The 13,657-nt window shown below is 56.7% G+C and overlaps 3 protein-coding genes across 3 annotated transcripts in view; 1 reads left to right on the forward strand and 2 right to left on the reverse strand.

Moving 5' to 3' along the window:
* Positions 1 to 1,079, reverse strand: part of BBK36DRAFT_1199012 (hypothetical protein) — a gene marked incomplete at both ends in the record, with an annotated part of 1,704 nt that extends 625 nt beyond the window's left edge. Inside the window, 3 exons of the mRNA XM_024897067.1 lie at positions 56 to 214; positions 297 to 822; positions 997 to 1,079. Coding sequence (XP_024750277.1) covers positions 56 to 214; positions 297 to 822; positions 997 to 1,079 — 768 coding nt within the window. The remainder of the gene's footprint in view (positions 1 to 55; positions 215 to 296; positions 823 to 996) is intronic.
* An 819-nt stretch (positions 1,080 to 1,898) lies between these two features.
* On the reverse strand, positions 1,899 to 5,820 carry BBK36DRAFT_1118178 (hypothetical protein; the record flags this gene model as incomplete). Its single annotated transcript, XM_024890442.1, has 3 exons — positions 1,899 to 2,860; positions 2,918 to 5,168; positions 5,221 to 5,820. 3 exons carry the CDS (start codon positions 5,818 to 5,820, stop codon positions 1,899 to 1,901), a joined length of 3,813 nt encoding a protein of 1,270 aa, XP_024750278.1.
* A 4,917-nt stretch (positions 5,821 to 10,737) lies between these two features.
* Positions 10,738 to 13,657, forward strand: BBK36DRAFT_1140721 (mitogen-activated protein kinase; the record flags this gene model as incomplete). The annotated part of the gene is made up of 5 exons (XM_024893400.1): positions 10,738 to 11,472; positions 11,668 to 11,896; positions 12,001 to 13,062; positions 13,126 to 13,460; positions 13,553 to 13,657. The coding sequence occupies 5 exons, from the start codon at positions 10,738 to 10,740 to the stop codon at positions 13,655 to 13,657; spliced, it is 2,466 nt and encodes an 821-aa protein (XP_024750279.1).

A 13,657-nucleotide genomic window follows, 5' to 3' on the forward strand; every position in this document is an offset into this window, starting at 1 on the left:
CGGATTCGTACGCGGCGGGCTTGAGGAAGCACTGCATGTCGTCGGGGTTGTACACGTCGGCCACGGCCTCGATGCTGGAGGACCAAACGATGCGGCCGCGCGAAGAAGGGGGGTCGGTGGACCGGCGGGATAGCAGCGGCAGCAGCTGGTGGGCGAGGACGTAGTGGCCGAAGACGCACGCGCAAAAGACTTCGCCGAGGAGCGGCTTCTCGGGCTGTATATATCGAAAAGCGTGGTCAGCCGCCGCATTGCTCGAATGGATGAGGGGACTCCCAGAAAAAGTGACGACAACTTACGTATCCATAGCCCTTCTGCTCGTTCAAGATGCTCGTCGACAGCGAATTCTTAAAGTTGGGATACGTCACGGCCTGCACCAGCCCCTGCGACAGAATCGCCCAGACGGCCTTTGGATAGTTGCAACCGGACCACCCGCCGTACGCCGCATTGAACACGACCGTGTCCAGCCGCGGGATGCGCACGTTCCGCAGGTACTCGCCCTCCAGGCCCTCGGGGTTGCTCAGCGTGCCGCGCACCAGCCTGTCGGCGAAAGCATAGACGCCGCGCAGGTCGCACAGGTCCAGCGACGGGCTCAGCACGTGGATGCGCCGCGCCGCGTCCTGCCAGCAGTAGCCGTCGCCGGCGCGCGACCGCAGCGCGCTCGAGGTCCGGGCGGCGAGCTCGGCGTGCGCGCGGAGGGCCTTGATGGCCAGCAGCGACTTGGACGCCGATCGCGTCGTCGGGATGAGGATGAGGTGCGCCTTGAGGGACCGCGTCGCCAGGAACTCGTCAATCAGGCGCTGTCCCGTGCCCAGCCCGATGCCGCTGCGTCCGGTGCGGTCCTGTTAGCAAACTCATTATCTGTCGGGCAGAAACGTCCATTGGGTCGAGAGGAGAGCAAAAGAGCTTGGGGTTGGCGATGTGATCGCGACACGAGGGCACATGCAGATCAAGCGCAGGTAGAAGAAGGATGGGAGGGCTATAAGCACTATCACCTACCTGTTGGCGCCCGTAATCAGGACAAACAGCTGCTCCTCTGGCCCAACTTCCTCCCACGGCGCCACTGAAGCCGATGCCTCCATCCTTGTATAATGTGTCTTGTCTCTTGATTTTCCTTCTCTTTAAGGTGCTTTTTTGTAAGACTGCAAATTGGCAATGATGAAACAAAAAGAAAGGCAATGCTCAGCCAAAACCAGACGAGTGTCACAACAACACGCCGCGTCGCCCAAAGAGAAAGATACAAGACAGAGAAAGGAAAGGAGGGAGCTCAATGGATGAGGTGGTGGATGACGGAGCCAATGCTAAAAGTCCGAGAGCTGTACGGAGAGTTTGCTGCCGAATCGGCTGTTTGGTAGGTAGATTTGACGGCTGAGCGCTAGGCGAGGCGCTTGCTTTTTAGTGCAGTGCTGTGTAACGAGCTCTCGTCCCCGAGCGGACAAACTCAATGACCCTTGCATGTGATGTGGCTTCACCCCCCTATTTCTGTCTCACCCCACACTGCGACTGACGTTCGGAGGATGAAAATGGTGTGGCACTCTGTGGCCGTTTCGATCGGGGTAATTGTTGACGCACTCGATTCAGAGTGCTGACTCTACTATTCTGCTTCACACAAGTCGTGGGCAAGCAACGCTACATACAGAAGGTGACAGTCGAAGCTTCTTGTGTATAAGCTATCTACCTACATGGTATCGAGAGACTATATAGAAACATTCATCATGACACATGTTCCCACCATATCCCTTCAATTTTCCCTCCGTCCCATATTCCAGGGAAACAAACTCAGAAAACAATATAGAGAAGCACTGGTGACCACCCCTTTTAAGCAGTTTCGATTCGCGACAAACCAGTGGCGTTCCCCGTGTATCCATTGTATGACTTCATGAAGCGCGTGCCACTCCTCTCTACTCTCTCGACTTGCTCTGTCCCTCTCGGACAGCTGCCAGAATCAGCTCCTTGGCCTTCTCTACGCCTTCGCGAGTGCCCAGAATCTCAATGGCCTCATCCTTGGCCTGATCTCGCGGCACCTGAATCTGGCAGTTGCTCTGGTTGCGAATAGACTTGACCTTGCTTCCGTTGGGTCCAATGACGAAACGGTAAGTCTTAGGGTCGGGCAGGATGAGGTATCCCGTAGCGTCGTTGGCCTTGGCCTGCTCCAGGTTCTTCATAATCAGCTCCTTGGCCTTGGCGACGTTCTCGGGCGTTCCGCGAAGGACCCATGGGATATCGCCCTCATCGCCCGCCTGGAGGCTGACGACCTTCCAAGAGTGAACGTCAGCTGCGGCGTCTGCATCATCCGTGATCAGTGGCAGGGCGCCCTCAACGGCCCTGGCCGACGGCGTGGGCTTGGCCGGAATGCTCTCGCCGGCGTGGTCTACCGTCACCTGGTAGTTGTTGCGAAGCTGGCGGAAGATCTGACCGTTATTAGACACGACGTGGTGCAGGTTACGAGGCACCTGGAGAGTCTCGCTGTGCTGCTGCTTGATCAGGCCGGAGATGTGTTCCTTGGCCTTGGCAACGTTCTCGGCCCGTCCAGTCACCTTGACGCCAGTCTTGCCGTCACCCTGGCGGGGGATGTCGATGGAGACGCCAAACTGCGACTCGAGCTGGCGCTTGGCATCGCCTCCTCGTCCGATGAGCGATCGGTGCTGGTCAATCGGCACGTCAACAATTTCTGTCACCTGGCTCTCACGCTCGGCAACAATCTCCTGGATCTTCTTGATAATCTTGTTCACGACTTCCGTCCGGCCCTCAATCTTGATGGTGTTACCATCCGACTCCTGCTTCGGGAACTGGATCGTGCGGGCAAGAGCACGTCGATCATCAGAGCCGCCGGCTGAGGTAACAATGTCGCGGAGGGTGGAGCCTATAGCAGTCACGTTAGAGACCAGATAATCATATGGTGAGGGCATGGAATGCTTACCGCCTGCTCCAATGAGAGCCTTGTGGTGTTTCTTATCAACCTCAATCGTCTCAACGACGGTGTCCTCAAACTCGGCTCGCTTCTCCTCGAGAATCTGCTTCGCCTTCTTCACCTGGGAGGCAGTTCCCTTGATGGAGATCTCAACAATGGGAGTATCTCGATCTGCCGGAACATCGATTCGAGCCCCGGTCAGCTGTCGAAGCTCGTCCAGAGCGGCACCGCCTTGTCCTATCAGCGAGCCGACTTGCTTCTGCTGCACTCCAACCGTGGCAGTGTGAGAGTGCTCCTCCAGGTACTTGTGCAGCGAGTAGATCTCGTCGCGAGCCTCATCGGCGCCCTTCTTGGGTCCTCGAATGATGACCTCGTCCGGAGCCTGCTGGCGTCGAGGCTTGCCAGCCTCGCTTGCCGCCTCACTGGCTTGATCATCTCCATTCTTGGCCGACTTGGGGAAGAAAATGAGGACCTTGTACCGGTTCTGCAGACGATTGATCTGGCTGCCACCGGCACCAATCAGCTCTCGGTGGTACTTGGGATCAATCTTGAGAATGTGGGTGGTCTCGTCAGCCAGAGTCCGGCCGAGGTTCTGGATGTATGTTCGAGCTTTCTCGGCCTTGGCCTGGGGTCCCTTGAGCTCCACCTTGCCGTCCTGGACTTGGATCTCGACGTCGAACCGATCACGGAGCTCCTTGATGTTGCTGCCACCCTTGCCAATGAGATGGTTGGCGAACTTCTGGGGGAAGTCAAAGGTCAGCGTGTAGCCACGTTCCTTCTCGTCAATCTTCTCCTGCTCGATGAAGGCAGTGGCCTTGCTGGCGAGGGACTCAACAGCCGACTTGGGACCTCGCAGAGTCACAATATTGCCGACCTTGGTCACGCGAACGGGGATCTGATACTCATCGCGGCTCTCCTGCTCCTTCTTGATAAATCGGCGAAGCTTCTCGTGGAATTTGGCTGGGACATCCAGAGAGATGGCGATGATTGCCTCTTGCTTGCTGATGAGACCCAGGATGTGCTTTTGGGCAGCCTCCAGAGCTTGCTTGAAGGTTTGCAGCTCCGCTTCCGAAGGCTTGGCACGGGGAGGCTGGTAGGCACCTTCAGCAGGATCGGGACCCTCAAAGACCAGAAGCACGGGAGTGTTGGCTTCCGATGCGTCTGGAACAACAACCTGAACACCAAACTCCTTCTTGACCTTGGGAGTGATCTCATTGCGCAGGTGCTGGTGGAAGAAAGGGTCGACAGCAACCGTTTGCATACGCGACGGTGGGTGTCCGCTGAGAATTGCAGTGATTTCCGACTGCGCACGAATGGCATTCCTACCCTCGCGAGAGTACAGCTCCCAAGGGAGGGCGCCATCCTGAGAGAAGGGAGTGTTGATGTGCGTGTTATACTGCTTCTCCAGGCGCTCAATCTCCTTGCGCTGGCGAAGGTATCGGGTGACATTGGCAGCATGGGCCAATGCTCCTCCAGGTGCGTTGCGGTGGGCCCGCGAAATGTCAATGTTGGACATTTGCATACCCATGGCGAGTTCCATGGCTCTCTCGAGGCCGGCCGGTACTTGGGAGGGGGGACCGACGACGGTAATCGTATCGTCGTCTTCCTCCTGGGGGAACACGATGGCACAGCCAGTCTCCCTGAAGAAGTCTTCCATGGGAATGCCTCGCTGTCCAATGATGAACTGGTGTCGGCCTCTCTGGATGGAGAGCTGTTCGGCCTCCAGCTGCCTCTGCAGCTCCTCGACACGACGCGCAATCAGCTCGCGGACCCGTTGCACAGCCCTGCGGTCACCGGCAAGCTGGATATGCTCGTCATCCGCACCGGCAGGAGCAAACACGGGCCGCTGACCGGGGCCCGGCGCAACGGGAAGCGGCGCGGACGAGTACAGCTGATTAGTGGGGACGCGGACCTGGACCCCATTGGCCTGCTCAATCTCATGCGCCAGGGAGTGTCCAGGGCCGGCAATGAAGGGGTAGAAAGCGGTAGGGACCCCCTGCACTCTGGTCTGGACGTTAGCCGATCGCTCGTTGACGATGTTCTCAATCTCCTTCCGAGCAGCAGCGGCAGTAAGAGAATTGCCCTCGACAGTGACGAGGACGATGGCCTCGTCATCCTGCTGGTCAACCGGCTGGTGCTCATCGGCCTTGGGCATCTGGATTCTGGCACCGGTCTTCTCCTGGATAGCCTTGATAGTAGCACCACCCTTGCCAATGATGAAGGGGCGGGTGGACTGAGGAATGGGGACCTGAATTGTAACCTGCAAGGCACATTAGTTGAATGCTAAAGGAGGGGGAGTTGCACGTGCATACCTTTGAACCGATTTGAGCAACCACGTCCTTGAGTGCCTGTTGAGCGACTGCCTGAGGGCCAGTGGCCTTGAACTGGAGCTGGCCATTGTTGCCCGCAGACACGGTGATGGGGATATGAAACCTCTTGCCAACTTTGCTGAGAATGCCCTCCATCGCCCGTTTCATTTCGGGACGAATATGCCCGGGATCGAGTTTGATCAGCTCCTCACTGATTCCAGGAATCCGCACGGGGGCCAGGCGAGCGGGGGTCGCAGAGCCAGACGCCGGAGTCGACGAGGGAGAAATGCCATTGGAACCGCCATTAGCATCGCTCCTAGCGCCCCAGATGGGAACAACACTGGGGCTCTTGCCGCGAGGAGCGCCAAGCTCAGGGAACAACTCTCGTGACTGGGTGTCGAGAGCAGCCTGCTGGCGCTTGGCAGCCGTCTTCACGACAGAGGGTCCAGGAGCAGCAGCAGCAGATTCGCCATCAACCGGCTGGGAGGGCAGTTCATCGTCTGGCGCGTCCTCAACAGTCACATGGTGCTGTTGAAGGCGCTGGGCGACAGACTCCTCGCCGCCATTGGCAACGACAGCAGGGGCAGATCCTTCCGAAGCCATTGTAGATTTCGAACCGAGAGACAGACTAATGAATTCGAGTCGAAACCGTTGCGGATGGAAAGATGCTGGAGCGCTGGATGATGGGCGAAGAGCGGACTTTTATACCTAAGAAATCGTCAGCGGAAGTTCAACCACCTTGACATATTTAAGCTTCAATGCCACCGAGCTGCTAGACTCGGTGACTACAAGTTCACCGAGCTACTAGGCCCAATGGCTACATGGCGGGCATATCGATTGGACTCACCACCTGATAAGACGCTGGACAGGCGAAGAAAGTCAGGCAGATCAGCCTTTGGGGGCTTTGCAGTTGGCGGCACAGGAGAGTTTGACGAGTTGCGTGATGGCGTTGCGAAGAGTCCGTGACGTCTAGAACATAGTAAAGACAGCCGCAGACGACGAGTACCAGAGACCAGAGGGAAGAACCAGCAGACGGGGCGGCAGAGCAGAGCCGGAGCAGAATCGCAGGAGCACAATGAGGCTTCGTGTCGGTTTGAGGAGTCAAGGTGGAAGTTCTACAAGCTTCTCGTAATGCCACGATCGACTTTCTGGCCCCCGGAGCCACTTTTGGTGGCGGCTGTCCAATTGGCGCCAATTGCACCGCCGGCGCCAGAGCTTCCGTCTCAGGTACTCCATACCTCTCTCGTCACCTTGAGAGCCCCATTACAATGCGTATCGATACTGATCTGTAGGGAGGTGCCTTGGGAGTGGCTGTTCCCCATTGTTGGGGAAGCGATCACGAGCAAAGTCATGTGACGAGATTCGAGACCCTTGACAGATTGAAGATCATATTGGGCCCATCAAGGGAGCAGCAATACATAAGTCGAAAGCCATGAAGTTTAAAGGGCATGGATTGATGGGATCGTAAAATTGCAAGAGCTTGGGTTGATTGTATAGTATTTTCGGGATTTCATCTGTACTCTGCTTGTGGGAATATCCCCAATGGTATGATGTTGGCTTGGCATCGTAGCTCAACCCTTGATTATCTGATTCGTCTAAAGTATAAGGTAGGTTGGCTTTTGGATTGAATCCAAGATGCAATCGATAAGAGTTGGACTGTAAACCTGCTGATTCAATTGCACAAGCAACACAGCTTCCACAAGACGGATCTTTGCGACAGCCACGAGTGTGCAGAGCAGCTACGCGAATGCCATGAATACTCAAGAAGGTGTTTTACCAAATGGTCCTTGGGATCGCTCAATCTAGACCGCGGCCATGCAGGCACTGACGATCACGCTGTGCCTCTCCAGCTGCAGGGACTTGCGCTTGTCCTCCACAGCTGGTGCTACACGCCGGGGGAAAGAAGAGGTTCCCAACATCTTGAAAGTTTCTCCGCGCCCTTGTAAGGCCATGGAAATAATGCCTTCAACGACCATCTCCTTCTGCATGTGGCGGGGGCAGTGAGGGCGGACTCGACTGTCTTGTGCTACATCCTTCGGTACGGTATCTGGATATAACGGCAGTACGGGACTTAGCTGTGTCGATATACAACTGCCGCGATGCCTCCTGTTGCAAGCCAAGCCTACCTTGCCTTGAGCGGACGCCAAGCAGCCAGATTTCTCGTCATGATGTTGCCCATCAATCTCGACTTCCGCAAGGGACAAGCAGGTTGGGCCGTACGTAAGTACACCAAGAACTGCCTGGTATAACACGCCACTTGAGACAAGGGGGATGAACTGCCCTAGCTCAACTGTCTTGTGAGAGGTACAAGTTGTCTCTGTGCATGCGATCGAGGGGTCGACGATGTACCCAGACAGTGATCAAAGGGTGGCGGCGAGAGACAAGTCGGGCCCTCCATCATGTCATGTCTGCCCATGTGCCTACCTGAGACCTAAACCTGGCTATGGGCTGGCTGTAGGTCGCGGGAAGAGGAAAGGACTCTTTGCTCCTCTTGTGCACGAACGAGATCCGTCTGCTTGAGTTCGGACCGCCCAGTTCCCGTCGAAAATAGTCTCCGGTAAGGGCGCTAGGCTTCGCCATCATCTGTCCGGTGTGTCTGAAGGAGACATTTGCCGCGAAATCAAGCAAGATGACCCTAGTCAGATGGATGCAGCTCGTGAACTTCCACTTCAAGTCGTTGGGTTCTGTGTAACGCTCTATTATTTAGAGAGAGAAAAATGACCAAAAGACAGGCAAAAGTATTACCACTCAAGATCAGGTTTCCTATCACTCGAAGCAAGCAATAGAGCATCACGGCACAATCTTCGCTGATGGACTTGGACAACGGCAAAAGCTGGTCATGGAGAGAAATTGCATGGAATGAGAGCGGGGTGTTTCAGTGTCGGCCCCGGCGTGATGAAACACTGCGACGGCTGGCCACCGTTTTGCAGCAAATTAATGAGCTGAGGTAGAATTGTGTTGTCGTATGGACGGATGCCCCCTATCCCAGCATTGTCGTGACAAGTGATATATCGGCCTCCCTGCATCGTGAGCGATCGGTATGGATGCAGGGATCGTCCAAAACCCGGGGCGAGCCTCGCGTCTGCAGCAGGGCCGCGCCCAAACGAAATAGACCGGGCTCCGTTCGTGCTGTTGGTAGCTCTGATATGACATGTCCAACAGCAGATCCCAATAATAACCACAGCGATGCGTTGGTGGCTGCTGTGCGGTCCGTTTGCTGTGGGCAGGGTCCGGCAGCCACCGCAGCCTTGCGTGAGCAGAGAGCAACTTCACGGCAGCAGGTGATAACACGATCAATGCGGTACGCTCAAGCCACGGCCAGCACTTGGGCGCCTGCGGGAATTTTTCGAACAGAAAAAGGAAAAGAAGGAGAAAAGCTCCTAATAAAGCCTTCTTTATGCTCAGCTTTTAGTGCCGCGCCGTTGATGGTTCACTCCACAGAAATCAAGATCCGTCATCAAGTGGCTTTTCTGTCATTGTCTTGGTCGACGTGAAATCGTCCAAGCCAGCGCAGAGAGGAATACTACTACCAGCAGCGCTCGGTGTAGTAAGATGGTACTCGAAGGGGATAAGAAGCATGTGAAATACTGCCACCAAGCCCGATTTGGTGCTTCTCCAAACATTCTTTTTGTTCCTTTGTTCTTTTTCTTCTCTACTAGGGCTTTTTCGAATTTTCAATTCTCTTCCTGGCAATTGAGTTTTTAAACTTCTTCTCTGGTTCCATTCACGTCTGACATTGGTGCAGTCTACGGCTGGCAGCGTTGGCCAATAAAGTGATGCTCGTTCAGAACCGTAGGGGAAATGGCGTTGACCTCCATACTGGGCATCGATCTGCACCAGTGACGATTTCAGCAGAAATCGCAGCACGAGCTTCCCCGGTCCGTGGCAGGGGCTGGTTGAGGACAATCCCAGCAGATACGAATGAGCTCCGGCTGGGGATTGGAGCGAGCACCAGATGGGTCGTCGTAGTGCTTGTTTTGTGTGTACCCAGGTATGTAATAATGCCTAATGTGCCTCCATCCAACAGCATTCGGCAGCATTCAGCATCGTGCAGATAGCGAGCACCCAACTGGCAACTGTAGGTACTTGGGAGCTGTCCGTCTGTCAATCATGCACTGTACTTCGTATCATCGTACCTTGACCTCCTCCGGCAAATATTACAGGCTCTATCCCAGCCCAGCGTCGACACGAGAATGAACAAGAACTCGCTGCGGTCCCTGTGCCACCAGACATCGAACGGGGCCCCTCCCCCTCCTTCATTCAAAGAGCAGCGCTCACCAAGCTTGACTGGTCGTCGTCCACCATGTGCCCGCGCCAAACTGCGCACTGTATTTTTTGAGCAACGGATTGAAGCACCAAGTACCGCGACTCGCACATGCAAGCAGGCAGACCAGAGTCTACGTGTTGTTGATCCATCACCACGCCGCGGGTGCGTGAGGGAGACAGGAGACACGGGCCTCCGACGAAAGGGCCATTGCTCGCTTACATGCCAATAGCAACGGGACTCGAACGGGTTTCTGCGCATTGTGGCTCGATTCCGTGCGGCGTCTTATTCAGAGGCCCAGAGCGCTCGTGGCGGCATTGTTCCGTGGCTGTTGGACGGATACTTCTTTCTCCAACACACAAGTGCGTGTTTACGCCAATGGCTGGTTTCTGTAATCTCCTAACCCATGTGCTACTGCTGGGGCGTTCTCTCTTTCGATCCCAAGTGCAGCTAGAATCTGACTCGAAGTTTAGGAAGAGAAAAAGCCTGCTTATTACAGTATCAAGATGCAAAAATCCGTAACAGAAGAGATGCTCTATGGGCATGGCACTGTACAGGACAGTACCACGGCGACCCACGCACTGCACAGTGCGCCTTCGCTGCGAGCCCACACACGCTCGCGCCCCTCGTGGGCCTATTATCTCTTGAACAATCTGCCACTCGATGGGGCCCAGCGGGCAGGGAACAGATAGTAGTATGTACATACAGTACTGTAGCAGCGCAGCCAAATTGAAGGTGGACGGGATCTCGAGAATCCTGGGACGGCCTGTCAGTCTGGCTACCTTTTCCTCTCGATTTCCCTCCCATTTCACGTCTCTTGCTGCTGCTTTCGCACTCTACAACTACAGCTGTCCGCAAGTACCAGGCTGAAGGAGAAGCGCCTGGCTGATACCTTAGTGCTCCGTTAGCAGCGACGACTCCATCAACCGCTCACTATCTGCCTCGCCTTTTCCCCATCCAATCCCTCCATCCCTCTGCCTCCAGGTCCAAACAGCTTCAGACCCCCGGCTCGTCCTATTGTCCGCATTCGCCCGTCTGGCAGTTGGATTGTCCGCAACGGCAGGCCGCGCCGCCTCTTTGCAGCCAAAGGTTCCCTTTTTTTTTTTTTTTTTACAGCACAGCACAGCACAGCACACGCCCCCCCGAAAAAAAGAGAGCGTCCAACGGACGGACGGGCCACAGACCAGTGACGGGGGACCCTCTTGTGTGGGCTGAGACAAAGTCTTAGGTAAGGGTGCGTGCTGGACAAACCCATCATGGACCGCCAGAGCCCGCCGTTGAACGGCAATTCCCAGCGTCGCAAACTCGTCAAGCGGCCCCCCTCGCACCAGCCCTACGGCCGCTCCTCGTCCGGCTACGACACGGAGTCGCTCGACGGCAAAAGCTCCAGCTCGCGCAACCTTCGACGAGCCCCCAGCGCTCCGCCAGTGCGGTCGACGGCCTCAAACGCGTCCGCGTCCAAGTCCAGCGGCTCCCCGCGGCCGCACCCCTCGAGCTTCCAGCAGCGAACGAATGCATCGCCGGACCTGAGCGCCCGCTTCCGCCTCAGCGACCCCAACCAGAGCCGCGGCAACGAGGACCTGATCGGGGCGCCCTTTGACGGCACCTCCATCCTCAACCACATCGAGTCCACCAAGTTCGCCTCGCCTCCTCCCCCGCCGCAGCCTCATCCCCAGCCGCCGTCGCTCGTCAAGGCCGCGACCGACCCCCGCTTCGCCAGGCCCTCGCCCACCTCGTCGCCCAGCTACGCCGCCATGGACCAGGCGCTGGAAAAGCCCCCGTCCGGGCGCGTTCCCGACGGCCTCATGAGCCCCAAGCGCTTCTCTGACGAGGCCAAGGAGTCCAAGCCCACCACGTCGCGCAAGAAGTCTGGCTTCTCCGGCTTCGTTGACGGCCTGGTCGGCTCCCGCAAGAAGCCCGTCATCTCAGCGCCCGAGAACCCCGTCCATGTGACGCACGTTGGCTACGATAGCTCAACCGGCCAGTTTACCGTCAGTCCAGCCCGCCACGGCGTCGTCGTCGTCGTCCTTGTCGTCACTTTCATCTTCATGCTCTGGGGCCGCCGCGCAGACCCCGCATGGCCGTCCAGCAGGCTCTCGTTGTCACGAGGAGGATAATGATGATGACGGTGATGATGATGGCTCGTGCCCTTGCTTTTTCTGTTGCTGATGCTAACACTCGACCAGGGACTACCCAAAGAATGGCAGCGCCTCATCAACGAAAGTGGCATCTCCGAGAAGGAGAGGAGAGAGAACCCTCAGACCATGGTGGATATTCTGCAATTCTATAAAGAGACCACCGAGCGACCGCCCGAGGACCAGTCCCTGGAGAAGTTTCACAATGCTGCAGCGGCAGATGCTCGTCAGTACGGTGTCACGCCGACGTCTCCAAGCACATATCCCAGCAACTACTTTGGTATGTCTACACTCTTTCGCATGTTTCGCTTTGTGCAGTTTGCCCAAGCTTGTCCCGCCAGCCGCCGTGAAGCAGCCTGTCTAACCACTGGTCTGTTACTACAGGAAGCTTTGAGAATCCCCGGGCACCGCCTCCTGTCCCTGCTGGCAGGTCTCATGGTCCCGGGCCCGTCAAGGAGATCGTGCCGAGTCGGCCGGCACCAAAGCCCCCAATTAGCATGAACAACAGGCCACTCCCGCCCGGCGCATATGTCGCAAAGGATTCTGGTATCGGTATGGCCCAGCCCCTGGATGACGCCTCGTCTAGTGGTCATAACAGATCTCAAGAAGGCACGCCGATGCTTCCCGAGGAGCATCGATCACGGTCCAACTCCCGCACCAACGGCCTGTCACCTTACACTCCCCAGACGCCGTCTCTCAGCCCCGCCAACCAGGCCAACGTTTACCAGCAGCAGTTGATGCAACAGCAACAGGAGCAGGCCATGGCTCAGGCGCAGGCAGCCATGACTGGTCAGCTCGGCCGAGCCCCCAGCAAGAGACAGCAGTCCCCCCATATGGCAGCTCCCGCAACTGCGGGATACGCCCGCACCCCTGACGCCAACGGTCATCACGCCTCCCAGCGCCAGCAGCCCAGTCCCGGCGCATCTGCTGCAGCAGCACCCAGCGCGCGTCCCCGGCAGAGGGTCCGCCAGAGCAACGGCATGGACGTCGTGGCCTCACTCAAGCGGATATGCAGCGAAGGCGATCCCCGCAACATCTACCGAGGCTTCACCAAGATCGGACAGGGTGCGTCTGGTGGAGTGTACACCGGTCACGAGAGGGGTACCAACCGGCTGGTGGCCATCAAGCAGATGAACCTGGAGCAGCAGCCAAAGAAAGACCTCATCATCAACGAAATTCTCGTCATGAAGGACAGCTCACACCCCAACATTGTCAACTTCATCGACAGCTACCTCTGCGACGGCGAACTCTGGGTAGTCATGGAGTACATGGAGGGCGGCAGTCTCACAGACGTCGTGACATTCAACATCATGTCGGAAGGACAGATCGCCTCGGTCTGCCGAGAGACGTTGAGAGGACTGCAACACCTGCATTCTAAGGGAGTCATTCACCGTGATATCAAGTCCGACAACATTCTCCTGTCCAGCGAGGGCAACATTAAGCTCAGTGAGTAGTCCCATCCCTCCTGCTGTTCTCTCCTTTGTTTACCAAGCTAACCACCTGATGCAGCCGACTTTGGCTTTTGCGCGACAATCAACGAGGCCCAGAACAAGCGGACCACTATGGTTGGCACGCCGTACTGGATGGCCCCCGAAGTCGTTACGCGCAAGGAATACGGCCGCAAGGTCGACATCTGGTCTCTTGGCATTATGGCCATTGAGATGATTGAGGGCGAGCCGCCGTACCTGACTGAATCGCCTCTTCGAGCTCTGTGGCTGATCGCTACCAACGGCACGCCGCAGATCAAGAACGAGGACCAGCTGTCACCGGTGTTTAGAGACTTCTTGTACTTTGCATTGAAGGTGGACCCCGAGAAGCGAGCCAGCGCCCATGATTTATTAAGAGTGAGCTCCCTTCCCTCCGTTCCCTTTGCCCCTACTTCTCCGCCTTGAGGCTTGCTGTGCTTGCTGTTGCTGACCTTGTTTGCCCTTTGCAGCACGACTTCATGAAACTATGCGTCGATCTATCACAGTTATCTCCCCTAGTCCGAGCCGCACGAGAGCAGCGAGCCGCAGAAAAGGCTCGAAAAGGAGGCGCCTAA

Source organism: Trichoderma citrinoviride (assembly GCF_003025115.1).
Source record: "Trichoderma citrinoviride strain TUCIM 6016 unplaced genomic scaffold BBK36scaffold_6, whole genome shotgun sequence".
In the NCBI taxonomy this organism is placed as follows: domain Eukaryota; kingdom Fungi; phylum Ascomycota; class Sordariomycetes; order Hypocreales; family Hypocreaceae; genus Trichoderma; species Trichoderma citrinoviride.